The sequence below is a fragment of the Lactuca serriola genome, chromosome 3 (genome assembly GCF_051521515.1).
Source record: "Lactuca serriola cultivar US96UC23 chromosome 3, Lser_US96UC23_V15, whole genome shotgun sequence".
Classification (NCBI taxonomy): domain Eukaryota; kingdom Viridiplantae; phylum Streptophyta; class Magnoliopsida; order Asterales; family Asteraceae; genus Lactuca; species Lactuca serriola.
The window spans coordinates 87,103,891-87,118,856 of NC_136410.1; the positions used below are offsets into that span (position 1 = coordinate 87,103,891).

The following is a 14,966-nucleotide window of genomic DNA, read 5'->3' on the forward strand; positions in this document are numbered from 1 at the left end:
CACATCCAGGAGCACATTCACAACTTTAGGAGCACATTCAGGTTTATCAAACACATTCAAGATGAACTAGTGCATCAAATGAGTACATCCTTCATCAACATCGCATTTGGTGAAGGTAGGAGTTCATTTGCTATACCAGGAACACATTTTTCTTACTCTATAGGGTGGATCGCTTTTGAAAAAGGCTCGAGCACATTCTGATATGCCATGATCACATTTGGCAAAAGTCGTAGTGCTTTCGACCAAATTCTCTATCTTGATTCAGAATGCTCAAGTCATATTTAAGATTATGTGTATGTTCATTTTAGTTCTATATAATGTTAAATCTCTATTGACGTGTCATATTGTGATTGGTGGAGATTCATACAAATATCTATTTATCTATCTATCTCTTAAAATGCAGGACATTCAAATGAATGTGGTTGAAGATAAGTCATCTATCTTGAACAATATTCATTTGAAACTGTTTAACTCTTCATCTTATTCTACTTAAATGATTATTTAATTGAAATTTTTTGTGTATATAATAAGCATTTGGTTGTCTTCTATAATAATAATAATAATAATAATAATAATAATAAGTAACTAAATAAATAAATAAATAAATAAAACATAATAATTTTAAATCTAAAATAAATATAATAATAATAAAATAATAATTATAAATGTAACAATAAAAATAAAATAATAATTATAAATATAACAATAATAAAAATAAAATAAAAAATATTAGTAATAATCTAGAGAATAAAAAGAAGGGAAATTAAAACGTTTATTACGGATTACCTACACAAATTTATAAAATCTCGTTTTTTTCCGTTTCCGTAGATATTCTATAGCAAGTTACCTACGAAATACCTATATATATATATATATATATATATATATATATATATATATATATATATATATATTATGTTTCTGTAGTTATTCTGTATCAAATTACTTACATAATAACTACAATTATTATTTAGCTATCTAGTCGGAAATCCGTCAAATTAGGGAAACATTTTTCGGTAAGCTATCTCTTGCTATTCCATAGGTATTTTTCTAATTTTTGTCACAAAGTTACCCAATTTTTTAGTAGTGTTGTATTATAGTTTGGACAAGTTGGGCTAACCCACTTGGTTAACAAAGAGGTTATAAACTAACAAATTGGATTCAATTCCAAGAAAAATAATCATATTACAATTTGCTGTAAAAAAAAAAGTATTATAGTACGGTCTGAGTAAACAACTAGTTCAATATGTAATGGTAAATGTCACCTTTAAGTGGCAGAATGTTAGATTGCTCAGGTGATGACCCGCATGAGTTACCTTTGTAATCCAAAAGATAATAATGTCTATATACAAAGCATCTCTAGTAGACTAGTACCGATTATTATTATTAAGAATATTAAAACCCAAAAAGTTTAGTTAACAATGTTATTATATGAAATATAAAATATATTTATATTGATCGCGATAAGAAAATATATATAATATATCATTATAAGCGATAAAAAATATATTTTCCACGACTACAAAACAAAACTTCGGTGGTTTACCCTAACGGCCAAACATTTGGAAGTTATCAGCTTATCATTGATTTCTTACTAACATGGAAAGTGCCCTGTTTCTTTTTCCACCCACTACCAAATTAGCACGACAACTTTGACTCGCATCATAAACGCGAAATCAGCCTATAAGTACCTCATACACACTCTCTTCTCTTCACACCTTGTGCTGCATATCTAACCTTCAAAAATGGCGAAATCACCAGAGACAGAGCATCCCATCAAGGCCTATGGTTATGCTGCCAGCGACACTTCTGGAACCTTCTCACCCCTCACCTTCTCCCGAAGGTAAGCATTTAAAACACTAAAATCCAAAGGTTTTTGTGTTTGTTTTATTTGTTTTGATCAAGCAAGTACTATTGTTTCCATGTTTTACTTTGTTTCCACTAACAAGAATGGTTGTTTTGATAATTAAAGTTATTATGCGTGAAGTCATTTGTCATTGATTTGTTACAGAGCTACAGGGGATAAAGACGTGAGATTTAAAGTTCTTTATTGCGGAATCTGTCATTCGGATCTTCATTTTGCAAAGAACGAATGGGGAGTGACTACCTATCCGGTTGTTCCAGGGTACAAATTCTATCATTCCTTTTCTTTTACGTTGTTCGAACTTAGAACTACAATTTGAATCTCTATATATGCATGTATTTATCGATCTTATGATGATAAATGAAGGCATGAGATTGTGGGTGTGGTCACAGAAGTAGGAAGCAAAGTAGAGACATTCAAAGTTGGAGAAACAGTCGGTGTTGGATGCTTGGTGGGATCATGTAGATCATGTCAAAGCTGTTCTAACAATCTTGAACAATTCTGCCCGAAGATGACCTTCACTTATGCTTTTCCTAATTATTCCGATGGCACACTCACATACGGTGGCTACTCTGATCACATGGTTGCTGATGAGCACTTCGTGTTGCATTGGCCAGACAATTTGCCACTTGACTCCGGTGCACCATTGCTATGTGCTGGGATCACAACTTACAGTCCCCTCAGACACTACGGACTTGACAAGCCTGGTATGAAGATCGGGGTAGTTGGTCTTGGTGGCCTCGGTCATGTTGCAGTGAAGATAGCGAAGGCTTTGGGTGCAGAGGTTACAGTTTTTAGTACGACCCCAGAGAAGAAGGAGGAAGCACTTGATGGACTTAAAGCTGACCATTTCATTGTTAGCAAAGACGTGGACCAAATGCAGGTGAATGACACCCTTTCTACTTGAGCAAATTATTAGTTTGGTTTGAATGTCAATTTAATGTGGATGGGCCATGACAATGTGGATTGGGCCCATTGATCTGTCCACTATTTATCTTATTTATCTCACATGATGACACGGGGGTGGTGGGGGCACATAATCAATTTAGAATTTATAAATCAATCATTTTAGTTTTTTATTTTTTAAGAAATATAATTAATACTTGTTAAATGTGGAAGATTTAAATCTTAAACATGTAATACGTATTAATTAATGTTTCTTATAATAAGTAAAATAATTGGTCCACAATCAATCATACATGCATACAATAGATGATAGAAACATTTGAACCTATATATATGTTTAACTTGGGTTTATTGATTATATTAATAGTCTGCTACCGGAACGCTCGATGGTATCTTAGATACGGTTTCTGCATCTCATCCGATTGTGCCATTTCTTAATATTCTAAAAACTGATGGAAAGCTTGTTCTTGTTGGTATGCCCGCAGTGCCACATGAGCTGCCTGCATTTCCTTTGGTCTTAGGTAACTACTTTAGCTTAACTTGATCAATATTATCTTTATTGGTGTCCCACATCGGCTCACATAGTCACATCTCGCTTTCTATATGTTTTGGAGTCTGACTCCCTTCCCTTAAAATCTCTATGGACTTCACATATCAACGATGGGGTCTAGTTTAACATCATACCAGTATCAGTTTAACACGGTCTCATTCACCTCTATATACAAGGACTCCATATATGTAACTTGTTTTCGAAATTGATGGTTTAATTATATATATATTATAGTGTAATGGTTTGAAATTTGATAGGGAGGAAGGTTGTTGGTGGTAGTAATATTGGGGGACTAAAAGAGACTCAAGAGATGCTTGATTTTTGTGCAAAGCATGGAATAACAGCGGATATAGAGGTTATCCCGATAGATTACGTGAACACGGCCATGGAACGTCTTTTGAAATCTGATGTTAGATATCGCTTTGTGATCGATGTTGCAAATTCAATCAAGGTTCCATCAGATACGAGATCCAAAGTCTGAGGTTCATGAAGGTGACGGCACAAGTTGGTTGTTTGTGAAACATTTAATCATAAGGTTTATGCATTAGATCTTTGCTTGCGTCACTGGCTAGAAGAAGCAAGTCCAATATTATCTATAGCATTTACTTGGTTGTCGTTATTATTTTCAAGGTCACTTCATGCTACAGTTTTTGTTTTTATTTTTATTTATTTCCTGAACTATTGAAATGGTCCCTGTATAATAATGAAATTTCAGAAAATGTTTCTGTTTATTAGCTGGAATTAACAATTACGGAATGTTCCCTATATAATAATGAATTTATAGAAATGACCCCTATGTGATTGTGCAATACAGAACTACAGAAATTGTCCCTATACAAAGTTATACAAAGGCAAACAGACTATTTACCATAGTTGTGGTAAAATTTGATATTTTATCAAGGGGTAATGATTTAAAAGGTTGATATATTTTTTGAACTGAGTTTTTTTCTATTTACCCATTCAACTTGTTAAACTGTATATATTCAGTCTTTATGACCGGCTACTCTAGATTAACCAGTAAAAATGACTTAATAGGGTAATATATTTTCTCACTTTGTACATATTTGGTCCTTAATATTTTTGTATACATTTAGTCCTTAATATATATATATATATATATATATATATATATATATATATATATATATATATATATATATATATATATATATATGAATGATTTCTTAAGGTTTTCTCATTACATCTTATGTGGGATAATCATTAATGAGATGTTTAGTGTTTTTGATATTTATGTTCATCGTGATCTCGACAACTTGATAACTTAGGTCATGTGTCCTGAACGTAATAAGTTCTTCATACGATCTCAGATTTTAACGATCTTTATATCCATGCGTTTGTACTTTAGTCTACTACAACTTTCTTTTAGATTACTCCTGTTAAAAAGTAATATATTTTTATTTACGATTTTTATATCCATACGTTTTTTTATAAATGCATGTATGAATGTTTTTTTTTTATAAAATCGTACGTATAAATATATTAGATTTTAACGGGTGTAATCTTAACGAAACTTGTAGTAGGGCGTGTTTGGCACGAAGCTTTTGGAAGCGTTTGAGAGCTTCTAGCTTGTAGTTTTTGATAAAACGCTCTAGTTTAAACAAAAAGCTTCGTTTGGCAGTACAAGCGTTTAACTTTTAGTTTTAACAAAACGCTCCGATTCTAAAAGCTACTTCATGTAGCGTTTAACAAAACGCTCCCGAGCTTTTACAATCAATTTCCATAATTACCCTTAAAAATATATTTATATATTTATTTATTTTTAATTAATTGTCATTTTATGTAATTTTATATATTTCAAAAGCTTCCAACTATTTTTGCCAAACATTCATATAACATATAAAAGCTACAACTTCCCGCTACCAGCTATCTGCTACCAGCTCACCATTATCCGCTTCCAGCTAACATCTACTTTTGCCAAACACGCCCGTAGACTAAAAAAATTAACACGTGGAAATAAAGATCGTTAAAATCTGATATCGTATGAAGAAGTTATAACGTTCAGAACACAAGACCTAAACCAAACCACAAGATCTACGCAACCAAGCAGTCGAGATCGCGATAAACATAAACATCAACAACCCGAAACACCTCATCAACGAGTGTCCCACGTAAGATGCCGTGAGAAAAACCTAAATAAATCATTTATAAGTATTGAATGAGTACAAAAACAAAAATGAGTTATTTTGAAACAAAAAAATATTAAGGACTAAATATGCACAAAAAAAATAAGGACTAAATGTGTACAAAATGATAAATATATTACCATATTAATTCATTTTTCTTGGCTAACCTAGAGTAACCGGTCAAGGACTAAATGTGTACAATTAACAAGTTCGAAGGGCAAATATTGACGAAAAAAAACTCAGTGACCAAATGTGTACAATTCAAAAAATATATTACCCTTTTAAGTCATTATCCCTTGAGTAAATTACACGAATGGTCCAAATGGTTTAGGGTAATTTGCATGTTTGGCCCCTAACTTATTTTTTTAACTCTGAAGGTCGTTACTGTTTGTTTTTGTTACGCACTTGGTCCCTGTCTTACCTAAAAAAACTATTTTCACCTTGATTTTTTAATTTATTTAAACACACCTTCAACCCAACCCCCATCACCTTACATTACCTACTCGTTATTTTTCTTTATTTAAATAATAATCTTTTTAGGTAAGAAATGGACCAAACGCGTAACAAAAACAAACAGTAGAAACCAAACGTATAACAAAAACAAACAGTAGAGACTTTTCGAGTTAAAAAAAATAAGTTAGAGATCAAACACGCAAATTAACCCAAACTATAAGGACCATTCATGTAATTTACTCTTATCCCTTTTATCTACCATATTTGTGGTAAATTTCAAAGGACGCATGTAAAGATCACAAATACGACACCTTTTGGATGTAGGCGACACAAACGAAAAATAATACAAGCTTTTGATATTTCCAAATTGTAAATCATAATCTATGTATAACTTTTAAAACTAGTAAAATTTTTAGGAGCATAAATTTAGCAATTTATTAATAAAACCAAATCTTTTGTATAAATATAACAAAAATTGTAACACCGTAAATTTCAAAACAATTTTTCGCAATTTATAAATACATAATTCATTTATTATTCATAAAAACATCATTGTTTGAAACTCAAATTCATAGCATATAACAATCCCAAGATCTCATAACATAAAAATCTTGTGTGTGTACTGATCAGGCCGACGCCTTCCCGCGATCATCACTAGTACCTGAAACAAATAACACCAAACACTGTAAGCACAAAGCTTAGTGAGTTCCCCAAAATACCATATATAAATATAACACATATTAGCCACTCGAGGCTATAACTCTCTGGGTCCGTGCACCCAACTCTATGAACCCTCAGGCTCTATCTCTGTGAACCTTCCGGTTCTAACTCTGTAGCATGCACAACATAAATCACATAGAATAACGCAGTGCAACACATAACACACATATAGCATACAACACTGTATCACATAACTCTAATTACCTACTCAAGGTAAAGTATAATGAGAAGAATCACCTCGCATATCTCGGTAACTCGTAAATCCCGGAAATCACTAGTGCTCGATCTCCCGAGCTATAGTCCTCCTATAACACAAGTATATCTCTAATTAACACTATCCCAAATATGGTTGACTAATTCTACTAAGTCAACACCGGTCAACTCTGGTCAATGGTCAACGATCAACCCAACTCGCCGAGTCTGGCGTGGACTCGCCGAGTCCCTACGGGGTCCCAATTCCTCTGAATCCCTTCCGACTCACCGAGTCACTCACCCAACTCGGTTACTCAACCCCTGGTTCGAAAACATGGAACAACTCGTTCCAACTCGTCGAGTCTGCCTATGGACTCGACAAGTGCATTCCATGCACAACCCCAAACGACCTTCTGAGGTCAGATCTGTTCCACTAACTCATAGATCTAGTCTTTCCAAGCTTATTTATCACGTAAAGTTTATGTCTTGGTGCTCATATCACACCTATTGACTCATAAATGGTGTTTTAACCTCAAATACAATGATCCCAAACCAAAACCTCCATTGACTCATATAAAGCTTGGACAAAGAGGCACTCTGGACCTCCATGGGTCCAGATCCAGAACCTAACTCGCTAAGGAACCATGGGAGCACTAGATCTAGTCACAAAAGGGCTCAATAAGCCCTAAATCAACATAAACATCACCACAACAGAAAAATGGTTCAAAAATAGTACCTCAAACGTGATGTTCTGGACCTCAGATCTTCAGGAAGTTAACCCTCTTGCTTCCTCTTGGCTATAGCTTCCTTTCCTTTGCTAGACACAACCTTTAAGGTCGACAATGGCTCCTTCTCTCACTCCAAACGCTCAAGCTCACTAGGGTTTCGCTCTGGGGGCTGGTGAGCACAAATGACGGCCATAAGGCCCTTTAAATAGGTCCCAAACCCGAGAAATTAGGGTTTCATTAAACAGCGCGAACTCGCCAAGTCCACCAATGCGACTCGTCGAGTCCGGTCATTAATCCGGGTGAGAAATCGTGTCTCTACTCGGCGAGTCTACGCACCAACTCGCCGAGTTCTTCCACAAAACTTGAAATAAAATGAATAAATATAATACCTGAAATTCCGGTTGTTACAATTCTCCCCCACTTGAATCAGACTTCGCCCTCGAAGTCTCATCCCTGAAATAACTCCAGATGCTGCTCACGCATCTCTCGCTCTGGCTCCCAAGTCAACTCGGATCCTTTTCGATGTTGCCACTGAACCTGCACCAGAGGCACCTCCTTGTTTCTCAGAACCTTGATCTTCCGATCCACAATCGCAATTGGTCTCTTCGCGTAGTTCAGGCTCGCATCCACCTGAATGTCCTCTAACGGCACTACCGCTGTCACAACTGTGAATTTTAAGCTATGTAATCTATACATTCAAATTAATGTGAATCAAAAACTCTAACCAAATACAAGATACAAGTACTATAAATAGTCATCAAACAATTGGAGACCCTAGAAGTTTTGGTTAAGTCCATTTTGGACTAAGACTTCCTTATTGGATCCAAATGAACCAATAAGCTTCCAATTAGACTATCATGGGCTTAGGACCCTAATTGGGCTCTAATTGGACCCACATTCGTTTATTCCAATATTTTGGGCTAGGTAGAACCTAGAAGGAAATAAAACACAAGTTTGACCCATAATTTAACCTAACCTAGCTTAATAAAGCATAAAAATCACAATTTTATTTTATAAGTCCAATAAACACCCTAAACTACCTCTAATGTTGGACTTAGGGGCAAAAGCCCAAACTTTTCCTCTCTCCCCTTCATATTCTCGGCCCAAGGCCCAAATCCAAGGGAGGTTGACTTTGGTTGCCACCTCACTATTATCTAATGGATTTCTAGGCACATATCACATACCTCCATGCATGTATCACTTCAAGAGTCACTTCTTTCTCTCTTCTCTCCTTGCTCTCGGCCAAGCATCATCACACACACCAAAATATCTCAACTTTCTCTCTAGAACACTCAAAGAACTCTCCTTCCCTCCCCTCTCCAAAAATCTCGAAATTTAGGGACTTTCCAAGAGGATTTTGCAAGTAAATCATCATCTAAGGTAAGATTATGCATAGATCTATGGTTTAAATTCTTTTGTTATCAAAATCTCTTCCTAATCCATGTAAAAACCGTGATCTTGCACTCTAGAAACCCCATAATCTCGAAAAGTTCATCAAGGAGTGCAAGGGCCAAAAATCACTTCATTTCTTCCAATTTTTCTTCAAGAACCGAAACTACCCACTCAAGGTGAGATTCATACCCCTATTTTCTGTTTTTAAGAGTTTTTGTGGGGGGGGAATACAAGTGAAAGTGTAGATCTATATGTATTTGTATGCCTTGTATGATTTCCATGCTTATATGTATGCTTATATGTGTTTTAATGTTGGATCTAGCCATTAAACCCCTCAAAACTGAGATATAACTCATGTTTTATGATATTAGCTTCAAATATGTTCCTACATAATAAGTGATACTAGATAAATAGCCATGTGGTTAGCAACAATTTTCTTTAAGCTAAAAACACACATTTTGGGCCAAAAATGTGAAAAATACAAAATTAAGGGCCCAAATTGACATTTTACAGATTCTGATGGTTGGAATGTGCCAAAACAGTTTTCATAAAACTATTTCTGGAATTCTATTCAATTAATGGATTAAAAACATAAATTTCAAGCCTATTGGGCTAAAAATGAAAATTTCGGCCCAATAAGGCCCATTATGCGAATTTTTCTGTTTTGAAGGGCCAAAACTGTGAAATTCTGTAAAACAGTGGACTATAAGTGTCCCAAACCCTTTTCAAAGGTTTAAAATGCTTTTTAAATTTAAAAAGGACCAAAGTTGCAAAAATTTTCCATTTTGGGCCAAAATTGTCAAAATTGCGAAAAGATGGGCTAAAACCGAGAAAAACTGCATTTTCAGGGACTTAAACTGTTTCTTTGAAAAATATGCTGGAAAATATTAATTTCAATAATTTTTGGTGTTAAAATGTCAAGAAAAATAGTTTAAGGACCAAACCGGGAAATATTTAAATAAAAGGGTTGAAAATGTAAATTTTACAAATAATGAGGGGCTGAAAACAGAAATATTTCAAGGCTGATTCAATGTGTACAATTTGATCAAATAATGACACCTCGACTATCAACGAAATACAACTCATTACAATACCAAAAGTCGTTGCTAAACGAATTGGCTCGGTCTCGAGCCAATGGAAATCTACAACTACTAACTCTTTGATACATACAAATAACGATTGGTAATACATATACATACGAGTGTGCACAGACGTCTACGCACCATCTTCGGGCCCCAAAAGTGTAAAATCTTGTTTGTTGGGCCTAGCTAGCCCAATGACCTGATCTTAAGGCCCGAAGACATTTTTTTTCTACGAAGTGTTGAGTTTTACCGACTTGGCACAACGTAGGGTGACTTTCAATGGCTTGTACCACTGGTCCCCAAGGGTCCATGGTATTGCTAGAAAAGTCTACACATTTTACGAGGCGGGTCGGGGACCCCTCGCACGCATATTTTCCCCAGCCGGTTAATAGAGTTATCGGGGTCTTCGTGACCTCTTTCTCTTCGGATGTGGGACTACACATAGTCCGGGCGATTGGATAACGTGATTAGTACGGACGACGCCTTCGGGTTCGTTAGTATAACTACAAACTGGGCGTTTGTGTAATGCGGGTTTGTAGTAAATAATCAATGCTCGAGAACCTTCCAACGTCGCTTGGGACCGATACTGCTATTTTCATAATGTTTTCAACGCAACTCAAGGGATTTCAAAAGAACTAGGGGAACATCGGGTTTCCCTAGGGTTTTCATTACATACAGATTTGAAACGCATACATCTTCAACGAACATTTTTTTTACAAGTATAGAAACAAACAAGCATACCTATGGATCTTCACAAACGTTTTTGAAAGCTTTTCTTTTCAGAAAATATCGGATTTTCTGGTGGTTTTTCAAACAATATAAACATTCGATTTCAAACACTACTTATGAACTCACCAACATTTCATATGTTGACGTTTTTCCAAAATACTTGTATTCTCAGGGAACCAATGAATCAAGGGAAATCATGCTCAGTGACGGTTGCAGTTTATTTTTGAATGAACCAAACAATATTAATTTTTGGAAATGTAATATCTTAAGTAATGTATGTCATGAAAACACTACTGGTTGTACTATGTTGATGAATGGTGACGATTATTGTTTTGTTTCATATATATACAACGTTGTGGTATTCAATTGAGTCACGACAGCCCCCGGACGATTCCGCCGTCTGGTTCGGGGGTGTGACAGGTTGGTATCAGAGCTTTGTTTATAGTGAACTAGCATGTCGAGCCATACATTGATATGCAACTATAAACCAAAAAGAGGGACTAACATAACTCTGAACAAAACAAATGAATAAAATACACTTGCTTGCATTAGGAGTAAGGACCTAACGCTGAATCAAACACCATAATGCTGGTATCTCGGTTAATTCGGGACTGTTCTTAGTGATACCAAGGGGTGAATGTAGCCTGATCAACTACATTCTCTCCAAGGTAAAACTAACACATATCTTGATGAGATCGGAATAGCCAGGGAACCTAAAAATTATACCCTCTATCACCCAAAAAGAGAATATTTGCTTAGTCTGTGTAATAGTCATAGTACCCTAGGAATAATGTAGCATAATTACGTACTCGCGCAGACAGCATGGCTGGTTTTCATCACCCTGGAGACCCCTACTTCCCTAATCAGGGAAACAACGGGTGGCTAGAGGAGGAGGAGGAGCCCGAGGAGGAGCAGCAGGGTATCCAGTTTCATCAGGCCTTAGTAGCTCACGGGATGCTTGTGGATGAGCCGGGAGAGAATCCAGGAGAAGCACACGACGTCGAACCCGACGAATATGTAGACACTGACTATGAATTTGGAGAGCTCGACGATGACGACGAAGACGGCCGGGACGGGGACCAGGACCCCATCCCGCCATGCGAGGACGAGGCACAACCAGATCACCCTACCCCACCAGTGAACCCCCCAAGAGAGAACCGTTCCCTCGAAGTTGAGATCGCTGCACTGCGACAACAGCTGTATGCTATGGAGGCTCGGGCAGTGCAAGCAGAGCATGAGAGGGATGAGGTTATAGAAGACATGGCAGAGATGGCGCAGCTACTGGCACAACATTTCGGCATATGACTTCGGCACCACCTCCTGACACAGCTCATCGCGGTTAGGGATAGACCTATCGTAGTAGGATATTAGTAACTATGTTATGTACTCCGGCTCTATGTTTAAGTGACTACACTACTCATGGAGCCGTTATGCTGTCGGATTAGTGTTACTTATGTATGCTCCTACGAGCAAATTTTCTTGTACGAAATGCGGATAATATTAATAAACTTTTGTGTGTTTTGCTAAATTATTCTCAGTTGCTATGTGTTGAGACATTATGATTGCATGCTTGATGATAGTAATGCTTAGGTTCGTACCCTACACCTAGTTAGTAGGATCATAACCTCACCGAAACCACGTACACTCAACATCTTTCCGTTTCATGACAGAAAGATGCCTCGCCCAGCTACTCGTGGAAATCCCGAACCAACCCCGCCGGAAGTTGACTCTACTGCTTTCCAGGCAGCCGTGTCTGCTGCGGTCACGGCAGCTATGGCACAACTTCACCGAGGGAACAACGGAGGAGGTAACGGGCAAGGATCCGGAAGTTCGAACAACGGGACGAACCAAGGACTCACTAAAACGTGCACCTACAAGGATTTTGCGAACGCTAAACCCCGAACTTTCAACGGTACCGGAGGAGTGATCGCCCTGAAGCGATGGATCGAGAAGGTAGAGTCGGTATTCGAGATATGCGAGTGCCCCGAGCAGATGAAAGTGAAGTTCGCGGCCTGCACTTTTGTGGACCAAGCACTCACTTGGTGGAATGGTCATGTGGAAGCTATGACACTCCCTGTCGCCAACTCTATTCCCTGGGCAGAGATGAAAGAGATGTTGACGGCTGAGTACTGCCCCCGAGGCGAAATACAGAAGATGGAGCAGGAACTATGGAATCTCACGGTGCAGAATGGGAACATCGATGCTTACATATCGAGATTCAGCGAACTATCTCTGTTGTGCCCGGGTATGATCACATCAGAGGGGAAGAAGATTGAACGATTCATTTGGGGACTGACATCCCCCATTCAAGGGAACGTGATAGCTGCTAACCCTGAAACGTTTGACAGCGCGAAGAGATTGGCAAAGAGGCTCTATGATCATAACCACAAAAAGGGCGAGAAACCGGTAGAGACTGAGAAGAAGAAGGAGAGCGATGGTAAGAAGGGATGGAACAACAAGAGGAAGGGGCGTCAAGGTCCCGAGACCTCTAAAAAGCAGCAAACGGTGGCAGTTCACGCTGTCACTGCGCCGGTACCAGTCACATCACATGCTCCAGCCTCAGCTACTTCAAATACTTCAAGACCCTATTCCGGCACTCATCCCAAATGCAACAAGTGCGGTTTCCATCACCAAGGAGAATGTAGGGAGTTCCATTGCACCAGTTGCAACCGAAGGGGACACACTGCAAAGTTCTGCAGGACTTATCCTTCTCAGAACCAGAGTCAGGGAAACAACCAGAACAACAACAACAATCACCGCAACACCAACAACACCAATGCTGGCGGCAACAACACAGGGCCTAGCCACACCTGTTTCGGGTGTGGAAGGACGGGACATTTCCGTCGAGACTGCCCTAACAACAACAACAACTCAGGAAACAGAGGAGCAGGAAGAATGCTGACTATGGGTCAGAGTGATGCAGTTCAGGACCCCGCAGTTGTGACCGGTACGTTCCTCCTAAACCACACTTATGCATGCATCTTATTTGATACCGGAGCGGAGCGAAGTTTCGTAAGCGAGAAGTTTAAACATCTATTAAAACAACAACCCCAAAAGCTAAATGAAACCTATACGGTGGAAATGGCCAATGGGAAGACCGAATCCACTAGGGAAATCTACACTGGATGTACCCTAACCCTTAACCAGCACGTCTTTCGAATAGATCTAATGCCAGTATCAATTAGGAGTTTTGATGTGATTATCGGCATGGATTGGTTAAGCCCCCACCATGCTGAGATTATGTGCCACGAGAAGGCCGTTCGCCTTCGTCTCCCGAATCACGAAACCCTAGTAATTTACGGAGACAAACCTAGCACGAATCTTCGTCTTATCTCGTGCATCAAGGCACAAAAACATCTGCGAAAGAACAACTTAGCGTTCTTGGCCCACATAGTGGACAAGACAAAAGAAGAAACTAACATTCAAGACATTCCGGTAGCGTGTGAATTTCCGGACGTGTTTCCCGAAGATCTTCCAGGAGTACCCCCAGAGAGACAGGTTGAGTTCCGAATCGACCTCGTCCCAGGAGCAACTCCTCTCGCTAAATCACCATATCGACTGGCTCCTGCTGAAATGCAGGAATTGTCCAGCCAACTCAGTGAGCTTCTGGACAAGGGATTTATCCGACCTAGCTACTCGCCATGGGGAGCTCCGGTGCTCTTTGTCAAAAAGAAGGACGGATCTTTCAGGATGTGCATCGATTACAGAGAGTTGAATAAACTCACTGTTAAAAACCGCTACCCACTCCCGCGAATCGATGATCTATTCGACCAGCTCCAAGGAGCTAGCTACTTTTCTAAAATAGACTTACGGTCCGGATACCACCAACTCAAAGTCCGAGAAGAGGATATTCCTAAAACCGCTTTCCGAACCCGCTATGGACATTACGAATTCGTCGTAATGCCCTTCGGTCTAACAAATGCACCTGCCGCATTTATGGACCTAATGAACCGAATCTGTCGACCGTTCTTGGACAACTTCGTCATTGTGTTTATCGATGACATCCTCGTCTATTCTCGAAGCAAAGAGGAGCATGGCCAACATCTCCGACAAGTCCTAGAGACGCTGCGATCGGAAAAGCTTTACGCCAAACTCTCCAAGTGCGAGTTCTGGCTTCGGAGTGTGAATTTCTTAGGCCACGTAGTTAGCCAAGACGGGATTCATGTGGATCCCTCTAAGGTCAAAGCTGTGGAAGGATGGGCAACT

General features: G+C 38.4%; 1 protein-coding gene across 1 annotated transcript; it reads left to right on the forward strand.

Moving 5' to 3' along the window:
- The first annotated feature begins 1,557 nt into the window (after positions 1-1,557).
- LOC145092808 (mannitol dehydrogenase-like) lies at positions 1,558-4,051 on the forward strand. Its single transcript, XM_079030791.1, has 5 exons — positions 1,558-1,843; positions 2,012-2,125; positions 2,231-2,747; positions 3,138-3,291; positions 3,578-4,051. Exons 1-5 carry the CDS (start codon positions 1,746-1,748, stop codon positions 3,799-3,801), a joined length of 1,107 nt encoding a protein of 368 aa, XP_078886917.1. The 5' UTR covers positions 1,558-1,745; the 3' UTR covers positions 3,802-4,051.
- Positions 4,052-14,966: the final 10,915 nt, after the last annotated feature.